Source organism: Arctopsyche grandis, chromosome 2 (assembly GCF_051622035.1).
Source record: "Arctopsyche grandis isolate Sample6627 chromosome 2, ASM5162203v2, whole genome shotgun sequence".
NCBI classification, from domain to species: Eukaryota; Metazoa; Arthropoda; class Insecta; order Trichoptera; family Hydropsychidae; genus Arctopsyche; species Arctopsyche grandis.
In genome coordinates this window covers 25,939,974-25,958,844 of record NC_135356.1, presented here as the reverse complement: position 1 = coordinate 25,958,844, position 18,871 = coordinate 25,939,974, and the positions used below count along the sequence as shown (strand labels likewise).

The 18,871-nt window shown below is 34.1% G+C and overlaps 1 protein-coding gene across 2 annotated transcripts in view; it reads left to right on the top strand.

The window, feature by feature from the left end:
- ftz-f1 (ftz transcription factor 1) overlaps positions 1–18,871 on the top strand; it is a 109,974-nt gene that overhangs the window by 61,372 nt on the left and 29,731 nt on the right. Inside the window, exon 3 of one of the 2 annotated variants that reach the window (XM_077446365.1) lies at positions 17,968–18,264. The exons of the other annotated variant lie outside the window; for it this stretch is intronic. Within the exon in view, the coding sequence (XP_077302491.1) occupies positions 17,968–18,264 (297 nt within the window). The remainder of the gene's footprint in view (positions 1–17,967; positions 18,265–18,871) is intronic. 2 annotated transcript variants of the gene reach the window in all.

The following is an 18,871-nucleotide window of genomic DNA, read 5'->3' as shown; positions in this document are numbered from 1 at the left end:
TGTTTGCAGACGTCCATTCTCTCACAGAACAACAAATGAGATCCAAAAAGGGTTTTAGTTATTTAATAAAATTGCTTTCTGACCAAAACCTTATCAAATTTAGTACATAAAGAATACAAATATAAATTTTCTGCTTGATACGTTCAGGGGTGTTAAAATTTTTTTTTTTTTACTTTTTCAAGAGGAAAAAATCCCACTTCTGGTTAATTAAATTTAATTATTTTTTTTTTATTATATTTTCATCACATTAATATAAGAAATTAATTATACTTAAAATTTGAAGAGCACACATATTTAAAGGGTCGATTAAAATAGTGGAAGAAATATCCGGTAAACTGCCAACAGGAGTAAACTGTCACTTTCGGTTAACGGGTGTTCACGAAAATTTATATATAACTTGGCATTAGGTTTATAAATATATATATGAAATATCAGTTCAATACGTCGAAAAGTTTCCAAGAAAAACATAAAAATACCTCGATCTTATAGGGTAAAAGTACTACTTCCGGTTAAAATAAAAATAATTTTATATATACATACATATACATATATAAAATAATAAAAAGACACACAGAAACACACACTTTTCTATATTATGTAAACGTGATCATTGGTCGATTTTGAGTTCGAATTTTCGCATGATCACAAAACTTAATCTATTGTTATTACGTACACTACCGTCCATATGTTTAAGACCAAAGTGTTTTTGGAGCATATTTTACACAATTTTGGACCAATTTAAAAAATATAAACTCAGTTATGTTCAAAAAATGCGCATTTATTAAAATAAAAAAAAGATATTAGAAAAAATAATATAAAAGATATAAAGAAAAAAATTATAAAAAAATAAAAACGTCAAATTGAACTTTCGTCAAAAAACTCACCCTTACTTTTAATCACTGCTGCACATAGTCTCGGCATTCTATTTATTAAATTTTGAAGTGTGATGGGAGGTAAGACGTAAGGTAAGGTAAGTTGTCGTAAGACGTCCATGCATAGCTTTGATTTATGTTTTGGGTCATTATCTTGTTGGAATATAAAATCATGCCCACATAAGTTCCGGCCGCACGCCAAAACTTGTTCTTTTAAAATTTTCAAATACCCTTCTTTTTTTAAAATTCCATCAATTTTGATTAAATTCCCAACTCCAGCTCTTGAGAAACATCCCCATATCATTATGGATCCACCACCATGCTTGATTGTTGGCAGCACACAGTCTAGCATCATTTTTTCTTGGGGAGTGCGCCGGATGTAAACTCGTCTTTTCAAACAATTTAATTTGACGAATGAAACTGTTTTACATTTTTCATAGTTTTAATTTCAGGAGAAAATTTTGTAGTTGAAATTTTTAAAAATGCTTGTAAATTTTCATCTGTGATGCTTGATTGTAAAGAATTTTTATTGATATTAATGATTGAAAATGTTTGTTTACATATTTAGGTTGATTAAAAAACCACCAACATTTTTTGAGCAAAGTCTCTTGTCAAAAAAGTTTGTCGAATTTTTCCGTATTTTTTTTAAGTGCGTTGTAAAATTTGCAAATTTCTTCATAACGATGTATGTAATTCCCTTAAATCAGCATCCCACTGTAAATATATAATCACTAGAGGTAGGATAGTCACAGTGCTATCCATTGTTCCATTGTTGTAAATCCTTTGTAAAAAAGGTTCGGCAAACCTTTAACATTGCATTTACAAACTTTGAACAATACGCGGCACCTTCTGGGTCCGGTGATTAATAATCACCACTTAAATCGTTGATAATTTCACCATAGTCTTCAAATTTATTTTCTGGTATCTTGGTTTGCCCGTTTAATCAATAAATGGTGAAAAAAACAGTCGTAGTTTTAATTTAAATGCATTCAAACTTTTCACCATATCATGGACATATAAATTTTCCCCTTGGAAGACTGCGATGAAAGTATTTAAAGGTGTCACGATGTCCAAAGTAAAAGCAAAATCACACACCCAGTCATTATCAGTTAATTTGGGAAAGTCGATAATATTTTTCATTTCTAAAAATAGAACAATTTCTTCTTTTGTATCTCATACTCGCTGAAGTATTTTTCCTAGGCTAAGCCCTCGAATATGATTATGATAAATAATATGAAATATCTGTGAAGTTAGATTTAATAACTTGAAGAAAAGCAATGAATTGTCTGTGTTTCAAGCCACTCGATCGTATTAAATTTAATGACAAGAGCCCTTCAATAATTTCAAATTGAGTTACATCCGCGTATGAAAATTAATACATGTGCGGTATCTTTTCGATCATTACTTTCGTCGAGAGCTATCGAGTACCATGTGATCGATTCTAATATTGATGAGAATTGCTAATTAAAATTTGTATTTTAGTTTGGCTCAAATTCGAATTCTATCTTATGTCAGAAACGATAAAATATTTAACAAATCAACAAAAAAATTTTAGTAAACTTTATTGAATTTTGCTCGCGGGCCGCACCAAAATATTCGGCGGGCCGCAGTTTACAGGCCTGCTTTTGACCAATCTTCAATTGACCAATTACGATGCTGAAGAGCCCAAGCTAGTCTTTTCGCTTTATTATTTCTTCTTAATAATGGTTTTCTTACTGCTATGCGCCCTCCAAGCTTCGCTTCCATCAGCCGACGTTTAACCGTGGTGACCGATACTTTTTTGAAGGCTGTCTTTTCTATCTCAGAGGCGATTTCTGGTGCCGTTATCCTTTTATTTCGCTTGCTCAATAATATAATTTGTTGATCCAATGCTTGTGTTGTGATTCTGGGACGTCCTGATTTTGATAAATCCATAATGTTGTTAGAATTTTGGGATTTTTTTATCGTCTGTTGTACTGCAGTCTTCGAAATATTCAGATTTTCGGCGATATATCGTTGGGTTTTTTGCTGTTTGTAAAGAGCAATAATGGCTCCATGGTGAGATTTTTATTTTTTCCCATATTTCTTCAAAAGTTTTTGTCTTCTTTATGTATTATAAATTTTTCGCTAATACGACTTCAAAGTCTGACTGATCAGATTAAACTGAACCAAATTCATTTAGGGTTTATTATTTTGAACTGTTTCGATGTCATATCAGCAGGATAAAATAACAAAAAAAGTTCGTAACATAAACTGCGTATGTCGAATTGAGTTGTCGAATTGCAACATGTGTCGATTCGTCACGTGGTGTCTTTGAGCCCATTTTGAACCCTTATATAAAAAAAAACAACAAACCAATGGGATAATCCCTGCTTTTTTTGCTCAAATTAAATCCAAGGGTGTAGGGAAAAAAATGATACCCATTTCTTTGAACTATTTTACGCTAAATTATTTTAATGGACATTAGAAATCGAGTTATAGGTTTGGTCTTAAACATATGGATGGTAGTGTACATATGTACTTAGAGAAAGTGAAAAGACAGTCGGTAGAAATTAAGTTAATTGATAGTTTTTTAGTGACTCAGTTTGATGGTCGATTTTTGTTGACCATGTGAAGATTTTTGGAAAAAAAATTTCGCATGCGGCGCTTTTTTCGATTTTTACATAATATATTTTTTAATTTTTTTTCAAAAATTAAGCTTATTTTTTTCATATTTTAAAACTCAATAAGGTGTATGCAAAGAATATTTTCCATTTTTATTCCGATATAAACAAGATTTTTTGAAAATTTTTCAATTTGACCAATCTTTGCCTGCCCCCCCCCCCCCCAAGAAAAAGCTGAAATGACGTCCCCGATTGTTTTCTACCGAAAGTAAAAGCCGCTTTTATGCCGCATTCTTTTATGATGCATTCTATTTAACAATTGAACAATGGCCTAATATCCTACCTCTAGTGATAACCATCGTCATAAATGTGCACTTCGCGACAATTTTATTTGAATTTACTGTTAATACTGTAACTATTATATTCAGTTAATTTATGGTAGCAATATGAATACATTTAAATACGCTTTTGCTATTAATTCAGCTTTTCAATTTCGTAGAAAGGAAATATCGTTTAAACAGTTTTAACCAAAATACGTTAATATGCTATAAATACGTATGCTATAAATATGTATATGTGAACTTCGTGTAGTATTCATACATATGTGTTCAAACAAAAATTATCGCTTTTGCTCGTAAGGTGAAAAATGTGAAAAAAAGCTAAAAATATATCTTCTTTAATATGAAAAAAATCTGAGAAATCTATACAAATTTATTTTGCCGAAAAAGGAATTGAATTCGGAAACATTTTTCAATTTTCACATCATTCTTTAGAAACCAGTTAGCTAGTGAGAAAAATTTTGTTATGTAAATTTGTTTATAGGTAATTAGAATTACACGTTCCAATTAGATTTTTTTTTGTTATTTGATTCAGCTACCTATCATCCTATGTACAGATGTTATTGTAATATTCTTATGTTTAATGTAATATTAATCATTAGATTAATGTTTTATTATAAATAATATTTCGTTTATATGGACCACGAAGAATAAATAAAGAAGGACTCATTTATTTATTTATTCTCATTGCTTGGTTGAGACACTCGCATTAGATTCAAACTCTCCCTAATTCGGAACTCTCCCTAATCAAAGTCTATTCATACTATCCCAAAATTCACGGCTACAGCTAAGTACTGCAGCTCACGTAAACGATACAGCAATTCTATTCATACCATACATAATGTGACCATTAATTTTTGTCCTCAAAACGGTACATCTACCAATTTTTAAGTAATAGTATGTGTATTCAAGAACACACGTATTTTTTCATAGTTTTTATTTATTAATAAAAATAACAGGAATGTTGATGGTGAAAAGAAAAGAACAGGAATGAATAATATAAATATAAAAAAATTATGTTGTTTTATATTTTTCTGATAAACAAATTTTCTTACGTATTACTGGGTTTGCTTTTAAATAAGAATCAAATTCTTCGCAGGAATTCTTAAAATTGATTTTAATTAACAACATCGCTTTAAGAACTGCGACTTGCAATTGCGTTTTTTCGGTCGTCCACAACATGTTCATCTGTGAAAATAATCTTTCCACGAGTGCATTAGTTCCGGGCATGCATTAAATATATTCAATAGTTATACGAAAGTTTTATTATTTAAATTATTGGTGCGAATGTGTTGGAACAATTCCACGCAACGACTTTCGATTGAAATGTTCCATTCTGTCACTTTTTGCGGTGTAATATAGTTAGTAATAAGTAAATATTCATCAAATACTTCTGTATCTTGGTTACAATTAATAAATCCCTTTTGAATCAATATATCCATTACACCTTGAATTTCTTCCCACGTAGGTATTTTGGTTAAATCCGCCCATTCAAATATTTCTAATTCTTCAAAGAACAAAGTCCACTGCTCCAAATATTCTTTGCTTACTTTATATAGTACTCAGCAGCTGTAGTTTTTATTTTTTTCTTGTGCCATATGCACCGATACACACTGTATCAAGCTAGTTTAATTTTTGGCACTTTTTTATTGTTACCGTGTGTTGCTCTCTTTTTGAAAACGGGACATTTCGACGTCCCGAAGCTGTGCTTGGGGACAACGGGACAGGCTACCTAAAAACGGGACGGTCCCGTTCAAAACGGGACGTATGGTCACTTTAACCATACAGCAATGCTCATTTCGGCACGTTCATACAAGTTTTGACCGAGTATAAGGCAAAATCGGCTTACATATAGACTACGGCGCAATATTGCTTGCGTCGTATTGTCGAGTAAATATTTTCACAATATGACGTTTCCGAAAATATTCATATGCGCACACGATAGCACTTTCTTTAGTACGAGTGCACTCGTCAGAATGACGTCACTTCATGCTTGAATATTTTCACAGTGGCCTAAGAAAACCGGTTTTGCTTGATACGTTACGGTGACATACACTGCTGTATAGTAAGAATAATTTTTGTCTACTAATGCTGTTACTTGCTGTTACGGCTACGCCACGTTAGACAATGTGTCGATATAAAATGTAGCAATTAATAGTTTTCTTACTACTGGTTACGTGCAGTTGCCGGCACGTGCTTTGCTAATATAAATATACATTTAAAGTTAAAAAACCATTACTTCGATTAAATTTTTTTTATACGTACTTCTTAAGCTTCCGTGCTTTTTGTGCAATATGATATTCAATGTAAATCAATAAGTTTGCAATCATATTTTGTTTGAGACGAAATCTAAAAAAATAAAACATTTATTTGTCGCGCTTAAGAGGGCTGTACACCCGAAACCTTAATTTTGTTACCGTTCCTTTCTTCGATATATATATTGAGTGAATGCGACAGTTGCGCTTCGACCAGATAAAACGTATTTTAAATTGACAAAATCGAGGTTTCGTATTCTATTTTCTTCTCCAAAACTGGACCAATTTTTAAAAAAATTTCATCACCGGTATGAGAAAGATACTTTCTGTGCATCTATCGGCGTATTTTTTTTTAAATCGACCGTTAAACAAGCACGCTGGACTCGTTTCGTGGGTGTAAAAAAGAGGCGATTTTATAGATGTTTGGCTCCTATAAAAAATAATTAATCAAAAAAATAAAACGATAGAGCACCCCAATGGTGGATATCCATAGCATATTAAAAAATAATTTCTCTAGTGCCGTAATTGAGGAAGGGAGAAGTATAGTACGTTTGTATGGACAAGGCGCTGCTGTCCAGCCCTCTTAAGTGAAACTGCGTAGGAAAAAAAGGTACCGTGTAAAACTAATATTGGATATAAATCAATAGTAGCTTTGATATGTATCTACGTAATGTTGGCCACACCCCTGTCCAATCATAGGTTAACATTCATCTCTATTGTGTATTTTATCACAGTTCTATTGATCCGTCATAAATTGCATTGTGCATATTTGCCCTTTTTCATATGTAGAGAATGTGCACGAGCTTTACGAGTATGCGCACGTAAATTAATATATATGTATGTGTATGAAGCTGTTCATTTTCATATGCGCGAGCAATCATGAATAGTTTTGAAAGAATTTTCCTTTGTAAAAGAATTGTCTGCTTTGCTCTCAGATAGCGTGGAATTGGTTCAATATTAGTAGGTCACCCAGATTCTGGAATAGCACTCCGATTCTATTTCTGATGCATCATCTACCATCGTTTATCAACCGTCAAATGGTCAACTGAGTGTGATTTTATTTCACTGTATTGTATAATTTAATGACATTTATATCGCCGTGATACATATTTTATATCACTGTCGTCATTAAGTGTCTGGGGAAGGATTTTTCTCAACTTATTTTTTATATTATTATTTGTAACTAATTTGCTAAGAAATTTACCGATTTTTATGTTATTATTTTTTTATATATATCAACCAAAGTTGACTGATGTACATATATAGATACAAAATGTCTTTCTTATTTATTCATTTATAATGCGTGTTAATGTTAGAATAGCCTTATGAAAGATTCAATTAAAGTAGAAAAAAACTTTTTCCAACGTAGTTGAGTATGATGAAAAGTTTTTCTACATCAAAACAAACCCAGCTCTTTTTTATTATATGATTTTTTAATTTTTCATATGAAAGAAACGAAGTCGAATAACATGTTTACCTGGGTAGATTAGTTATGCAAAACGAATTCAATTGAAATGGTACTTTTAAACACTGGATTTATCCATCAGCATTGTTTAGCAATTATTTACTCATTTTATTTGTTGGCTTCTCATTTTAGTGACATTCCTGCCTGTCAAAAATTTGTGATCTGATTTTGAACCACTTCTACTCTTCGTCGTAAATGTGGCTAATCACTTGGAGCTTGTCAACAGACGAATCAAAAGACTAGTCTTAAGTCTATTACTACTACCTACATTCTATATTACAAATTATAAAAGATTACAGAATAAACTCAATCAGACAATCCAATTTAGGGCCATTGAACACGAACAAACATCGATAATAGAGTTTAAAGTTTTCTTTTTTGAGATTTTAGAAACTTTAAATTGTGAAAGAAAGTCGGTTAAATAAATATTTATCAACAAATAAATTATAAGACTTATTTCATCTCATATTTTTTTAAACCACCTAAGGTAGGATCCACCTATAAGGAAATCCAACATTCTTGTAGTGAATTTGACCCGTTAAGGTAAATTGGAATCTTCTACTGGAGCGGAAAGAATAGAGAATATGTATGTATATAGGTACGATAGTGGTGCTAATTTTGTATAGAACCTTGTCGACAATTATTGTTACATTAAAAGAAGACGCTCGGACCGGATTTTATAACGATCGAAATCTTTAAGTAGACATTAAATTTAAATCATCGAGAAAATTGGTTAGCTTTTTTTTAATTTCCTTCGGGGATTTGAACCCTTTCAATTGACAAACAATTGCTACGAAGTGGCTCTAATTATGTACATGTCAACTAAAAAGTCCTGGTAGAAGTCAAAATTCATTTGCTGTTTAAATTTTGATGATAATTAATCAATATTGGCCTTTTCAAGTTACCGATTTAACCTTTGGTCGTCTACATAATTCCTCGCACATTCATGTTTGATTCTGACATCAACCGAGAGATTTTCTGACGGTGATTTTTCTTGGACTCATCAGTTTATATCGCATTATTATAAATATTCCAATTTTCTGCGCACTGTAGCGATTTCTCTTTTTCTTTGCATGCGCTGCAATTTTTACTTTTTCTGTCGACCAGATTTTGCAACTTTTTGGTGGTTGCCTTTATTTTCACGTCCTCAATACGGAACGACAGGCATCGTTAAATAGCAGACATATGTACTTTAAATGCGGATTGGTTCCATTGAGCAAAGCTCACAGTAGAACGTTCTTTGATTTGAAGCACGAAAGTGAGTATTACACACGTCCGGCGTAAAATTTCGGCGACAATTTTTGGGAATCATTTGACAGCACATAGTAATAGTGACGAATCAGTAGGTATGGATCCAGTGTGATGATGGGCAGGTGGGAGTGTGCGCGTGTGCGCCCACTCGCGGGAAACTGGGTCAACGCCATCGACGCGGCTCCAAATAGATTATACAGCGACACTGTATGTTTATTGTTGACCACCGACAACACAAACACACACATGTGTTCGTATGTACACATCGTATGCTCACGAGTGTCGTCCGATCCAAATGTCCCCATGGCACGTGTTCCTTTTGCTAGTGGCTGCACATATTCGTCAACTTAGTTTCAATTAGTGTCTATCCCCTCGAAAAGCAATTAACAGTATGGTAATGAAGTTGACCTATAAAACCCTTAACATGAGGCCACCATTCCGTCCCTCCGTCGAGTATAATTTGAAAAACCTTTCCGTTTTAGAACGTGTCGGTTTTCCAGCTGTGTTGCAACAATTGAAACGCACATCATTGATTGCTCAATTATTAAACATGCATATGTAGTTTTTTTGTATTTATTCTTAAAAGCTTTTTATTGTTAATATATATGTATTATATTCACAATCAGTGGCGGCTGGTCAGAAGCTGTATATCTCTATCGCACGGTACATAGTTGCATGTGGGTGAGCAGTGTTTCCGAGGAACGCTGGCTCTCCTACGAGATCAATCGAGACAATCCTCGCACACATGCAATTATGGACTGTGCGATAGAGACACAGCATCTGACGAGCCGCCACTGCACAATACACTCGGATCTCTTTTTATATATTTTTTTTATTTAAGGCAAATCCTCAAAAAAAAAAAATCCGGTCGTTATTAATATAACGTTGCACCGTTGTTTTAGTTGTTTACATACGATACGTGTGAAATCCGGCATTTCCCACGTTTTGTCGCAGGGCGACTTTGTCATGTGTCCATGTTAGTGTTGAGGTAGGTGGAAAGTAAGCCCAACCAGCCTTGTTTTGTGCAAACTCGGGTCGCATCCAGTACAATGCGGTCCAAACCAGGCGAGATTGTGCGTTCCTGAGCATTATTCCCTTCCTTTCTATATTTTAATGATTCTGAGCATCCCTGTTTTTTCTTAAAAATCGTAGAACGCATCCCTACTTTTTCTACGTAACCCAGGTCCTTTTTTTGCGGTATATTTAATCTATTTTATAATAACTACTGATCCGTAATCATTATCTAATTTACAAATTATTTTTCTAGTTAGTACTGAAAAATAAGTTAATCTTATTTCAATGTTAGTATTTGGGGATAATAGGAAAAAAGCTCAAAAATCTACTTAAAATTCTTTCAAAAATCTACTTAAGATTATGAATACATGTTTGTATTGGTAACCAATAATTCTAAATGGTTACTTTTATCGAATACTTTTGTCGAGGGGAGACATTACTCCCCTTTTATTAGATTGATTCGCGATATACAAACGGCTTTGGGAGATTAAAATTGAGTTATTGATGCAGTTTTGTTTATGCTTTCATATTCGATTAGAGTACATTGGTAACTTTTTAAAATAATTGCTATTTTATAATGTACAATTACTTTCCATAACTACTCACTGAAATGTTCACGGGCAAACATTAATAGAACTAATAAAAGCGAGTGGAATTTACAACTGGAATAAATTATTTCATTTATATTCATTCCATCTGATTTCAAAATGCAATATGCTCCATGGTTATATGGTTTTAATCGAATTTATAACCCCCATTGTATTAGCTTGCAGTACTAACTGTGTAACAAGAGCGTCAAATGAAGTAGTAAACTTATGCAATTCTACTTTTTAATATTAAAAGCTTTTAAACATCTTCGACTCCAGAATGGTTCTTAGCTATTTTAGCCAGACCAAGAATTTTCGTAATTTTCGTAAAAAATATTAATTTAATTCATTTAAAAAAAATAATTTTCAATGCTTAATAGTTAAGTATGTAGGTACTGAAAAAAGTCGCAATCATAGTCTAAATAAGTAATGCTTTCTTATGTTATTCGTCATAGATAACAAGATAACATCCCCATTCTTTTCATATAATTTACGTATATTTTTATGCATGTATGTACATAAAAATCATACTATATATTTATACACGTCCAAAAAAACGTATTCGTTACTCAACAGTCTCCATTTTTCGGACAGGTATTTATTTATATATTTACTACACTGTTGTGACATTACCGTTATGGTAAATTGAGTTGCATTTGGGTCCATTGTAAAATGAGTCCAGGTATCCTTTTTTCGTAGAAAATAACCGGTCGTAAACATAATTTGTTGTCCTTTTAACGGCACTCCATTTTTGTCTTTCACCATTTAATTCGAATCCGTCAACACATTTTTTGTGACTTTCACGTTTATGCAGGTAGAAAAGTGCAATATTGTTCTATTGTATCGCGTAAAATACGCTGTCCGTTATGTTTTGCCGAAAATAAAAAAGGACCGCTCGCTGAGACGAAATTTCGACATTTTCCCATAATACTCCCCTCTCCTTATACTATTGTTCTTAGGTAAGGCTTCACTGCGGCAGCTATTGAGACAGGATCTTTGCAAGACAAGGCGATAACTTAAAGTTCTACTTATTATCCTGATAGAAATCAAAAAACCTATCTATTCCCATTCCAAATGAATCGGTTCGGTTCCTAGTTTCCAGAAGTATAAATCATATTTCATAAGATCTAGGTGATGCAAGTCAGATTTGTCTAACTTGTTCAGATGCTATTGGTATTATATTTGATGCAGTCCTTCCTTGTTTTTCCTCCATAAAACAATTAAGAAACATCTTGCTTGGAATTGAGTATGCCTTAAAAGCATGGGTAGTCGGCTATTTATTTAAGATATGAGTGGAAATTGGCAATCATTTGCGTCATCGTCACACCTCTTCAACCGATTCGAGCTGAAGTCTGCTCAAGCGTTTGAGCCGAGTCGCGTCATACGAGCATTCGATTAGGCAACAATAGTGGATATCTCGCGCGATAAACGTTTGCTTATCATTGACCCACTGATCGACATTGTCGTTTGTTTTTGTTTCGAATAATTTTAATATCTTTCAGTGAACATTACGACTGAAATCGACATTTATTATCAGAAACTTTTGAATGATACTCCATGCGTAATAAGAGTCACACAGTATCTATCTATAGTTTCTATACGCTGTGTACACGTGGGGGTTTTTTTTGTCATACCTTGGTTTCTCCCTGGAACATTTGAATCACTTTGACATATGATTTGAAAGGGCAATCTAAATTTTTGATGCATTGCAATTATTCATTTCTGTTCCTCACAATATTTCAAAGAAGTTTTAAAACCAGGTTTGGTTGCTTGTATATACCTATATAGTCTTTGTAAGTAACATCAAATAATTAAAGAAGTACTATTTTTTTTTTATTACATACCTCCTTTGCATTTTTGAATACTACATTTTATTTTAAATTTACGACGATGTAATTATTATCTATTATGTATGCTGAAATTGATAATTTTTTATCGTCCACGAATTCTTTTTTCAATCACAAAAAGGTTACATCATTCATTTGGAGATTTTATAAAATCGTACAAATAATGTTTTTTTGGTATTTTTGAAAATTTATCAATAAAGTTTGAAATTACTGAAAAATCGTTTCATATGCTATCCTTTCCAATGTGTAAAACATTAAAAATCATTGTAATGAAACAGGATGAAAACAATTCAAATGAAGCCTCGTTCATTTTTTTAAAGCCCATTATTGTTCATAAGACACATCCTTCTAATAGCTACACCGATCAAGTAGTTTTTTTTTATAAAGTCTCACTTGAAACGACATCGCTTAAGACATGATAGCAGATTTAGCCCAAAACTCGAATAGCAATGTACCCGAATGGTCCAGATAGTCTCCGAATTGGAGTTCGGTTTGGTCCCTGTTTGGTATTAGTCGTCTGAGATCGCGTACTATTCGAACAGCAGCCGAGACGCGTACTATGTAGGCGACGCTATTGACCTACTGGCACACTGCACTTGACTCACATGCGCCGACTCGCAAGGTCCACCACACAAACACCACCACACGCACACTCACCTCAGGGTAGCTCACGGTCGTCCAATCTGCTCCACTTGCTTTCGATCCTCACCAGTCCCTCTTATCTTAGTAATTCTTCTTTGGGTGCTGCGTTTCGAGCGTGACTCTCTGGATGTGGTGTTTATTTTGGAGCTAGGTCGGTGCTTTGATCTCTTTACAGCCTTTTGTTGTTACTTGCAAAGCTCTCGTTTGAATATGTATTGTGTCTTCGTCTTATTGATTGATAGATGCATATATGTGTGTGAATGTTTTATCTCATGAAGGCGTGTTTTTTTAAATCACAATTCGCATTAGTAACAGTTAATTTTCTTCCCACGAATTTATAAATGTACCCAATTATTACAATAACTAGTGATAGGCCCGATGGAATATCGTCAGGTACATTACACCCACCCAGGTGGAATCATTTTTTTCTCTGGTTTTTATATATCATATAACTTACTAGTTGTTTTACCCGACTTCGCTCAGTATTTGTAATATAAACAGCTTAAACGTGACGAATCTAATAGTAAATTTTCATTTGTTTTTTATTAAATTTAATTGAATCGAAAAAAATATAATATTCAACCAATTGAATTATCGTCATAGAAACTTTGTTTTATTTACGACGTTCCCATCCAAAGGTAATTACATACATACTTACATACAAAGCATCTTTCGAAATTATATGTTAGATGTATTAGATGTTACCACAATGAACCAAACGGAATCGGGCTATTACATACATATGTCATTATATATGTATACATGTATGTCATTAATAAAAATGTATTTACATTTTATTTTTTCCTATACATTTAAAATCTGCCCAATAAGATTTTGTAAAATACCCTTGAACACAGTTGATGTTTCCCAAAAAAAAAAAAAATACTTACCAAATGGTATGCGTTAATAAAATAAAAATAATTTATTTGAACATATTTTTTTCTTTTCAACAGCTTAAAATATTACTGTTCGTTACATTTAAAATACATATGTACGTACATACATAGTTATTTTTAGCTGGCTGATTTTTTGTCACTCGGTGCGATGTTTCTATACATTTTAAAGTATAATAAAAACTCGAACAAATCTAGATAAAATATTAAGTAATCTGAGGTTGCAGGTATTTTCTATTCATTGCACGGGCTTCGCGAAAACATTCACGAAATGAATTTAAATAAATAATTAACCATTTTGTTAAATGGTTTAATTATTTGGATTTGTAAATGACACTTATTGATAACCCGATTATAATAATCCGAATAATAATGATATAATTATTGGGACTTATGAATGCTGCAAACAACTGTATCAATCACCAAGAGCTATTTAATATTGCACTCTATTTAACGGATCAAATTATTTAAAAAATAAGTAGACAAGTTTTACATAATCATATAATACGGAATTTACATATAATCTTGTATTTGGATTGTGTGGAAAATCGTTATCTCGAGAAGCTACTTATTCTGCTATTCGTCTGTGAATTTTTCAAATACTTAACTTAAATATCGGTATTCAAGATTAATGTTACTTTGTAATTATGTAAAAAATTTCAGTTTTTTTCAATTTTCAGTTTCAGGGGTTTCTGTTGTTTTTACAAAGGTTTGAATCAGTGTATATAATTAAATAGAGATTAACGATAGTACTTGGGGCTATTGTTTTCGTTGGTCACTTGTTGCTTTTCAAAAAAGCGGTTTTGTCGTTCAGTTGCGAAGTCATCAATGCGGTTGCAAATTAAATTTCTTTTTGAGAAAACGTGTCGCGTTGGGTACCGGTTTGCGTTTTGAAACGATTGTGAAATACCGCTCCGATTTTCGTTACAAAATGAAAATTTCCACAAAAAATAAAACCGTACTCGTTTTTGTCCTTCTCTCTGATTTTCCTCGAATTAATAATTCGATAATCTTCGTTGTGACACACAACAGCTCGCGCACACATAACTAGGTCACGAAAATAGCGCGAACTCCCGATTATCCGGCCCGTCTATGGGGAAACAAACGGACGCAGATAATAGGAATCACATATTTTGACGCTTTCAAATTAAAAATTTATTACCAATAGAATACTTAATTATACATTTCGAATTATATTTATTGAATTGAACTAGGTAGTTAGTATTTCATGCGATACTCGGCTTTCGAACGTTTTACTTTCTTAAAAAATCTTTTATTTTAAAATTTTCACTATTAAGTTATTATAAAATTACTTAAAAAGCAGTTGTCAAAATTAACCAACGACAATAGCACGAACTCCCGATTATTCGGCCCGGCTATGGGGAAACAAACGGACACGGATAATAGGAATCACATATTTTGCCGCGTTTAAATTAAAAATTCATTACCAATAGAATACTTAATTATACATTTCGAATTATAATTATTCAAGTAGGTAGTTAGTATTTCATACGATATTCGGCTTTCAAACATTTTTCTCTGTTTTATTTTACAAATTTGACTTTATTTATTATGAAATTACTTTCGAAGCAGTTGTCAAAATTAACCATTATCCACTTTTTGTTAATTGTTTTGCCTTTTTTTCTTACATTCACATAAATATATCTGTTAGCACTAGAGAATAATACAAAATTATTAAAAAGGAGAAACGTTTATTATTTATAAAAGAAACAAAACCCTTACTATACCTCAAAGAATTTATTACAGGATAATATATTTTGCAGGCCAGAATTGTTTGCACGACAGGTGATGAACGAAATATAATTTCAAATCTACGAAAAATTATTAAACGGTTCTATTTAATCCTATTTTCATGATTTATCGTGCAAATTTATTTTCTGTTACTCTTACAATTTGTTTTTAGAAATTTCTATCGTACAATGACTATATACTGTAATACATATATATGTACTGTAATAATTAGTCTTTGAATTATACAGAAGATAATGACTTAGTATGTGCATACATTCGTAACTTCTTCCAGTCGTCGATTTACATACAGTTTAATTTACATCTCGAACGATATTGTGTATTCGACATCCTGGATCGGTGTAATCTTATTCAGCGTTTCATGCACGGATAATCCGCAAACCGAACGATCAGACGCGGTGACCTAGTTTTCGCAGTCCCATCCCGGCTGACGATTCGGTTCGGAATTGATGATTTCGATTACGCCACTGATGGTCGCGTGTGCGTGGATCGGCTCTTGCTTTCGTCCAGGTTCAGGCCCAAGTCCGGTCTGTCTGGGTTTCACTTTCAAGATCGCGGTTGTGTCATGATTTTGCTCTCGACTCGGGCCTCCATAATCATTCGCCACTTTTTCCTTTCAATCGACCTACTCACTTACTATCCATCGCATTCTCGTTTATTATGCACTCATTATGGCGTCTCGCGTGCTGTGCACTTTCGAACTTTTTGGCCCGTCATTATTTTATTTTTTTATATCTTTTGCTGCGCTTTGACTTACGTAACGGTGGATGGTATATTGATGTTCTCACCCAAAAACCAAAAAAAAAAAATGCAATTATGCATATATGTATATTATAATGGTATTTTCAAACGAAAACTTTATTTAACAGAAATCTTACACGAAAAGATCAAATAAAAATTTGTACTTCTGTGTGATTTTCGCCTTTTGCGAATAGACTCCTATTTCGCATATATGATTATATATGACTCAGATTGCAGCACACTCATGACATGCCGATATCGTTATTAAAAAAATTAGCAAACATTTAATTGTCATAATCTTTTAAATACATTATATGCACAAATGTATGTATGTACTGATGTTTTTGAATAACTTTAATTAAATACAGGTTAAATCTTTTATTATTTTTATATATCCGTAATAAGTTTTAGGTCGAATCTAACAATTTCGATTTTTTTATTATTTGAATTTAATTCTTAAATCAATAACCCTTTTACAGTTCTAAAAATAATAAATAATGTTAAAATATACGCAAATATTAATTAAATCGAAGAATTGCTAATATTGTTTCGTAAGAATCATACCTCATTTCAATAAACTATGTTAAGTATGTACAATTGATCGAGCTTTATTTTGAATTCTCGTTGAACCTCTAAATACTCAATTCAGCAACCTGCTCGCCAAAATATAAGGCTTTTTTTCTCAATAAAATACAATCGGTCGGGTGAAATTATTATTTTATTTAGTAATAATATGTAACACGTTCCGATCTCGAATCGTCTCAAGCTAAGCGTGTCTAAAGATCTCCTGAAAACCTTAATTTAAAAATTTCAAAAAACTACCAGTAAAATTTTTAGTATCAAACGCATTATTAAAATTGATGCCAGCTTTACAAATTTGAACGATTTTTTTTCGAGCAATGATGAAATCAAAAATAATTATTTATTGAACATTTACACAGATGTTTATAAATAAATAGAGCATTAGTTGTGGGTTTTTCTTCGGAAAACCCATATTACGGAAATGTGCCGACACTACCGCTATCAATCCGAGTGATATTTCCCATCAACGAATGAAACCATCTCGCTTCAAATATATCAGTACGTGCATACATGTGGGCACATCCGAACACGTGGGTCTAATTCAATCTTGGATTGAAGTGTGATGCTGCACATAAAATGTGTCGGCACAGGGGTAGGCAGGATCGGCAATCGTAGTCGTAGTCTCGTTGTCGGGGTGCAGCTCGGTGATGAGGTGGTGAATGAGGGTGACGTCACTCGTGTGGGTAAGTGGGTCAGTGGGGCGCGGCTAACATAGACCCGCTTGACGAAAGTAGGTCGCGGCTCACTTTCACTGTATTGGGGGGGCCGGGGGCCCGGCGGCTGGGGGCCCTCCTAATCGCGTCCTGCGGACAGTCGCGCTCGAGACGCCGACGTGAGAGCTAGCGTGCCATGGGCCGACCGTCAGTGGCCCGCGCGAGTGCTTACGCAACTTTAGTGCCCGTGTCCGTGTCCGTGCCCCCATGACTCTTAAGATGGAGCAGCAGTCCACGCTGATGCCGCTCAACATGTCCCCTTTCAACGTGGGTGCCCAAGAGGCTCCGTCCGCGCCTCCGCCCCCGCAATACTCTCTGCCCGCTATCGGGTACCCTCCTGCCCAGGAGCAGTACTCGCCGCAGTACCAGCCGTACAGCATCCCTAACCTGGACGCGTCCTATCTCTTCTCCGCAGGAGCGGCCAACGACGGCTCCTCTTACTTGCCAGCTGCTCCCGGCATGCCTTGCGACCAGACCGACTCCAAGGATGTAATCGAGGAGCTCTGTCCCGTCTGCGGGGACAAAGTCAGCGGCTACCACTACGGCCTGCTCACCTGCGAGTCCTGCAAAGGATTCTTCAAGCGTACCGTCCAGAATAAGAAGGTTTATTCTTGCGTCGCAGAACGCGCCTGTCACATCGACAAGACCCAGAGGAAACGCTGTCCCTATTGTCGCTTCCAGAAGTGCTTGGAGGTCGGCATGAAACTAGAAGGTGAGTTCTTAACACACACACACACATACACACCCACGATGTGATCAAATAAACACTCCCAACACTCAACAGCAAAAAAAAACAACACATGATTTATATTTGATGAATATTCTCTCTACCTCTTCAATCCTTGATCCAAATTGCATTGCATAGCGAACGCTAGGAGCAATTGCCAACCTCTTGCTCCGTTTTATATTGGCTATTTGCGACCTGTATTTATGTTATTTACGCTGCACTTATTGCTAGTAAGCGGCGACCCACTTCATCCTTCTTTCCCTGTACTGTGCTCTATATGAAAATTTTGTGTGCCGATTTTTTGACACTGACCCACATAAACACACACACACGTTCGACCACGTGTCGATTGTTCGAAACTCCGCCCTTGAGATTGTATCTTTAGATAACTCGCGGGAAGACAAAAAAGTGCTGCCAAGACTTAACATTGTCGTGGAATCATCGCAAAAGTGTACACAACCTGATAAGAAGTTACGTGTGATCAAAACTGGGTCATACACACATACGGAATGCACTCGCTCCTATACATGCACATCGTCATTTGCATGGAAAGGTTAGTGCTGTATATGCAGTCGAACGGATGTTTAAACCC